We start from the raw sequence: 6000 nt of genomic DNA on the forward strand, positions 1-6000 counted from the left end.
GAATGTTTGCAGTTGAATTTTAAACATATTTGAACACAAGGACAAACATACAGGTGTATTAGATATACATTATACATTCTTGAATGCATGCCTTGGTGGTTAATGTGACGCAAGCTGTAGGAACTGTGTAATAAAAATACAAAAATACTTGAGAGACCAAGATCGTAAATAGTAAAACTTGTATCCCTGTTTGTTACTTTGTTTCCCTCACAGATGAGTTCCACGCGAACGTTGATATTATTTGCCTGCGCCGTGGTGGTAGTGTGGCCGGCTCGCTTCACCCAAGCTCAATCGAACTATGCCTCGCACGCGAACAGCATCGAGTACCAGGGCGAAGGTCTTCCGGAGGAAGCCACCCTAGATGGGAAGGTAAGTGCAAGAGGATCCCCTTTAGGCAAGTACTCGGCGGACGCTGACCATCAGGATGTACGTATCACCAATAGGTTACGAAGCTGGACGACCTGAGCAACATTATCTTCCTCAATCGAACGAGAGCCTCCCTGAACTGCGCCGCCGGCTACATGCAGGTGGAGATGAAGTTCAACGAGCCGTTCTTCGGCAAGGCGTACGCCGACTACGACCGCAACAGTGCGTGCCAGACGAGCGGCAAGGGTGACCTGAGCTACCGGATCGATCTGCCGCTGAAAGGATGCGGCACGAAGCAGGTGAGGGGAGCGTTGGTCGATTGGTTTTCCACCAGTTTCCGTTTTCTGACGCACATCCGCTTATTCTACTCAGGGACCCCAGCGTGTCTTTACCAACAACATTGTAGTCCGGTTTCATCCGGGCCTGGAGATGGACGGCGATGAGATCATCACGATCGTGTGCCGCTATCCGCCCCCGGTAGCCCCGATCCCTGCCGGTCTTCCTGCGCCAATGTGAGTTTGTGGATATGCGTTAAGGATCGCTCTGCTTGACGACTCATACAAACGGGTTTCCCTTTGCAGTATTAACGGACCAGCGGTGATCGAACCTCCGCTCAAGGGCATCCAGATCCTGTTCATCATCTGCGCCATCATGTTCCTGACGTTGCTGCTGCTTGGTCTCGGCGTGTCCTACTACTGCCTGCGCCGCCGACCGATTCCGATTGTCCGGCGTGTCGTCCACGTTGGAAGCGGTTCCGAGATTACGGCCCTGGAGAGTGGCAGCATAGGTAACTGGAGGGGTTCGCTCCGATCGCCGATCGGGAAGCGGACATTCTATCCGCATTTTCTAACGAGGGTGGGCTGTTTGTTCCCATATAGCAGACTCTTGTGTGTTCAAGCTCAACGTTTGTGTGTGTGTGTTTGATTTCAACCAAGCACTCGAACAATTTTCTCAAATGCACTCTTTTGCTCACTCCGACTTGAGTCGGAAAAGTAACTATAACCTGCTCTCTATAACTAATCACGCCATCCGTTTCATCGTTCTCTTCGGGCCCCGCCGTGAACCGGTCGAATCCGTCTAACGTCCACCCACCATCACGCCCACCTTCACCCAACACGCACACTCTACTACCAAACGGAACACAGGAAGCGTGTCGGGCTTCAAGGTGGCCCGGCCGGTCGTCGCGATGCCACCGATCCAGAGTTCGTCCGGCAGCGAGGGCGCCCTCATACCGTCCGACTACCCGAGCGAGTCGCAGTCGGAGAACGAGGAGGTGGAGACGGGCTCGCTTCCGGTGAGCTCGCGGGGCAGCAGCGCCAGCGCCTACGAGAACGGCGCCTACGTGCACGACGGGCTCAGCCTGGCCTCGGCCGAGCACATGCAGGCGTACGGGCAGACGCACGAGCTGCACCTGGCCGGCGCCGGGCTGGCCCTCGCGCCCCCCTCGCCCAAGTTCGACATCCAGGTGCGCGTGAAGCGCTCCCCGCCGCCCCCCTCGATCCACTCCGGCGGCCTCTCGACGGGCGGCTCGTCCGCGTCCGACACCGAGAGCAACAGCAGCACGCTCGTCAGCCACACCGGCATCGACCGGAACAACCTGTCGACGATCCTGGAGACGCAGGAGGACCGGGACAGCGTGATGACCACCGAGTCGTACCCGGCGTCCGCCGCCGACGGTGGCCACTCCCAGTTTACTTACATTCCCGAACTGCACACGGCACCCGCGCATCACCACGACTACCCACCGAGCCCACCGCCGATGCCACCGGCGGAGCCGGCCTATAACATGACGGTTAATATCTCTTCTCTCTTAGCCTTTCCCTCTCCTCACCACCTCCTTCTTACTGTCCTCGCCGAGGGATCCTCTCCTATCACTTGAGCAGCGCTCAAGGACACACTCTATCGGGATGAAGTAAATTCGGTGGGTAGAGTAAGGTGGGGCAAAGGCAAAAAACATTATGAAAGTCACGGGCTATCTGAAAAAATATTTAAATTAGAGAGACTCTTTCCCATGTTGTAAAGTGCAAAGGATATTGAAAAGTGACTTTACAGGGTAAATCATATATGGCAATCATTTCCACATGATTTACGCCAAGGTCACGATATAGAACATGGTCGAACTGTTTAATGTGAGTTCCCTGATTGTTGTGGGTTGGGGTTTTTTTTCAGCAGAGTCAGTCTTGATTCTATGGCTAGCTCGTGAATGAACTGGATATAGTCGAGTAAAAGTATGTTTTATAATTTCAATTCATGTTATCGTTACACTTTACGAAATCTCAATGTAAGAGCAGGAAGAGCTGATTCTGAACTGTGTTCCGAGAACCAAGTTGATTACTTCTATATTGTTTTTGGACTCTTTTTAAGTATATTTTGTTGACTATCTTTTGACGTTTTTTTGGTTTTTTGATGAACCTCTCCCACTTTTTCTAAAAAGTAACCGGTTATGGATTAGACAAATCTTCAAAAGTAGAGAAATAACAGCGTCTTAAAAAGAGCGGTCAAAATGGCCGCTAAAAAGCATTATTGCACGATTAGAAAGCAATGTATTCTAGTGTTAAATTGCTCAACTGACCTTAAATTAATAGATGAAAGTTACAAGGTTTTTGTTCGATATGACCAACTAGTGGGTATTTAAATTGTTGGTCAAAATGCCTTATCCAGCCCCACTTTACACTACCTACACAGTTGTGGTTAGCATGAAACCGATACCGAGATCTGCCCTTGACGGAATCCTATTGGTTGTCCTCGTTGAAAGCATTGAACATGGCTGAGCAAGCCAACGAGGACCCCATAACCTAGGGTTTCCTACTATCCCTCCTTCCCCCTGACCCCGTTCTCTCATGCAATTCGGTTGCTCATTTCTGCACCGCGTACTAATCTGCCCTGTTTCGCACCGGACCCGACCTCAACGCCTGCAGGTGACGACCATGAGCAACCGACGCTGGTCGGAGGCCCCGGACGGGCCGGCACGCCACGACACGCACTCGCTGACCGAGCTCGTCGACGCGTCGCACCTGTACCAACTGACCGGCACCAACGTCACTAGCCTCACCACCACTAACCGCGCCGAGGACGCGGTGCAGCAGCTGCCCGAGCCGCCGATCGTGAGCGCCTACAAAAAGCCTGAACTCGTGTCTCACGTTGTAGATGACCTGTTCCTCACGACCGTGACCGAGCGCACCACGATCGAGGACGTCGAGCGCCACAAGCGCCTGGTGACGGAGTACAAGGCCCGCCCGGTGCCGCCGCCGCCCGCCGACCCCACCTGGGACGTCACCATCCGGAACTACGCGACCGAAGCGCAGCGGCAGCGCCAGTGGGAGGACTTCTCCGACGTGTCCAGCGCGTCCGGGGCGCCCTCGGTGCGCAGCGTCGAGCAGCCGCTGGCCGCCAGCATGCCCGTGCCGTCCTCCACCTACCTGCCGAGCGCGTACGCCGCCGACGAGCTGCGCAGCCCCGAGCTGGTGGGCAACATGAAGCCGGTCGAGCTGCCGCCCGAGGACCGCTCCGTGTCGAACTGGGACGTGCTGATCCGGGTGCTGCACGACGTCGAGATGCCCGACACCTCGATCTCGACCGCCGCCCTGCACACCGACCTGCACCGCTACCCGCTCCAGCGCCAGCTCAGCTACGACGACAAGATCAAGTGGAAGGAGATCATCACGACCGAGTCGACGTTACGGTACGTACTGGTTGGGCTCATCAAATGAACTAACTATACCAACAACGGGATGCGTTATCTATTTAAGTCATTGTCATCATCATATTCATTAAGTCATCATAATCCATTTGTTTATTATTAACTAAACTTAGCGCAAAACCACGATTGGAAACCACACTATTTCCGGTGATTCGCAAATAACATTCTTCCCAAAAATAACTGCTGGAAGTATTTACGGATGGAAAATCAAGCAATTGGTTCAAATGGATCCAAGCTTACCATTAGTGAAGTTGTAAAAGAATCTGTCATATTGTAAGTTCAATAGTTTACCTATACAGCAAGAACTATACAGCGTAACGAAAAGTGTAAACGATCCCATACCTGTAAGAACGATTTTTACCTACAAATATTGCTCAATCGTCAAATTTCCATAAGAGGCTCTATTTTGTTAACAGATCAAAAACACTCGAATAATCAAATGGTTACTTTGATTCCTGGGATGATAAAGGCGTATGATTCGAGTCAACTTGTCGGTCTAATCAACCATTCTCTAAATTTCTTCCCCCTTACAGTACGATGCTCTCGGAGGCAACGGTCCGCGAGGACTTCGAGCGCATCCGTTCGGACGCACGGTACGAGAACCTGTTCGAGCCACGCTCGTGGGACGTCATCATCCGCATCCTGGCGCCGCCACTGGAGGACGTGGAGCTGCGCCAGTCGAAGCGTAGCAAGAAGCGAGAGACCTGGGACACGCGCTCCCGCCGCAGCTCCCTTCCGACGCTCTACGAGTACGACAGCGACGGCGATTCGTCGGTGCGCACGATCACGCAGGAACCGCAGCTGGTGGCCGCCACGTCGCAGGGCGGATACGGTCCGGCCGGTTCGCTGGCCAGCGGTTCCCGGTCGCGCCGGACCTCCCGCTCGTCCTACAACTCGAACAACATCGACATGCGCTCCATGTCGGAGGTGATCGTCGACTTTGGGCGGATGAGCGGAGGCCCCGGCGGTAGCGGTGGCCCATCGGAAGGTGGCAGCTCCTACATTGTGGCGCACAACAAGGCCTACTTCGACGATGACAATGACGACGAGGAGGAACGCTACGACCAGCGCTCGCTGCAGCGTTCGCTCAGCCATCCGAGCTTGGCACGTTCGGCCAGCGAGTTCACCGAGCGGTGGATCATCCCGGAGGATATGGATCTGCGGAACCAGGACCCGGATGCCGTAAGTAGGGGGAGAGCTTAATTCAGTACCGTTGGATTTGATTGAAACTTCTTCCTTCCACGCAGAACAACGGATCGATGTACGGATCCGGGGGCACGCTGGAGGACACCAGAACGACCTACATCAAGCAGAGCCGCACGACGGTTAGCCGCGAACGGCGCGACAACTGGTAGGCGCCGAGGTGTAGGCCGCCACCGGCAAAAAAAAACAAACGTTGAATATCTCATGTGCCAAGCCGCCGTCCAATGCTCTTCGAGTAACAGAAACCTTCACTAAACGCTAACACTGCTGCCGGCACTACCACTATCGATAATGTAACACCGTGTATTGACGGACGATGGACGCGAGAAACTACTCCTAGCGACACTGCCGTGTGATGGGAGACGCTTCACTTTCGAATACGATATCCTTTACCCGAAGATAAGTCAGACTAAAACTGTATCATTAACCCAGCCAGAGTGTGCTTCCGAGAGCTTGCGATGCGTACGGATAGGAGTAGTGTAGGGGAATTTTATTATTAAGGCTTTTATACCGTCGGCGGTCCAAGGTGTGCACGGAGATTGGGCTTTCCGGCGCAATCGCTACATGCCTCAGTTTCATGCCAGAGTACGAGTTGTTCTTTCTGCGCGAAAGTGATGGCATTTCGATGCGATTGGTTAGGCGATACATAAACAAACGAACGAAGCGTTACGATTGTCAGTGGGCGTAGAAACTAATATTTTAATTTTAACCAATCATGGGATCGAATCGAG

General features: G+C 53.4%; 1 protein-coding gene across 1 annotated transcript; it reads left to right on the forward strand.

The window, feature by feature from the left end:
* Positions 1–213: 213 nt before the first annotated feature.
* LOC131287953 (uncharacterized) lies at positions 214–5421 on the forward strand. The gene is made up of 8 exons (XM_058317047.1): positions 214–369; positions 444–665; positions 739–878; positions 948–1153; positions 1512–2158; positions 3285–4048; positions 4600–5248; positions 5314–5421. The coding sequence occupies exons 1-8, from the start codon at positions 214–216 to the stop codon at positions 5419–5421; spliced, it is 2892 nt and encodes a 963-aa protein (XP_058173030.1).
* Positions 5422–6000: the final 579 nt, after the last annotated feature.

The sequence above is a fragment of the Anopheles ziemanni genome, chromosome 3 (genome assembly GCF_943734765.1).
Source record: "Anopheles ziemanni chromosome 3, idAnoZiCoDA_A2_x.2, whole genome shotgun sequence".
NCBI lineage: Eukaryota > Metazoa > Arthropoda > Insecta > Diptera > Culicidae > Anopheles > Anopheles ziemanni.

Excerpts from the sequence above, each read along its gene's own strand:
- LOC131287953 (XM_058317047.1), top strand. The coding sequence starts at position 214 with ATGAGTTCCACGCGAACGTTGATATTATTTGCCTGCGCCGTGGTGGTA. Across the intron at positions 370-443 it reads AAGCCACCCTAGATGGGAAG|GTTACGAAGCTGGACGACCT; the intron begins GTAAGTGCAAGA and ends TATCACCAATAG. Across the intron at positions 5,249-5,313 it reads GGAACCAGGACCCGGATGCC|AACAACGGATCGATGTACGG; the intron begins GTAAGTAGGGGG and ends CCTTCCACGCAG.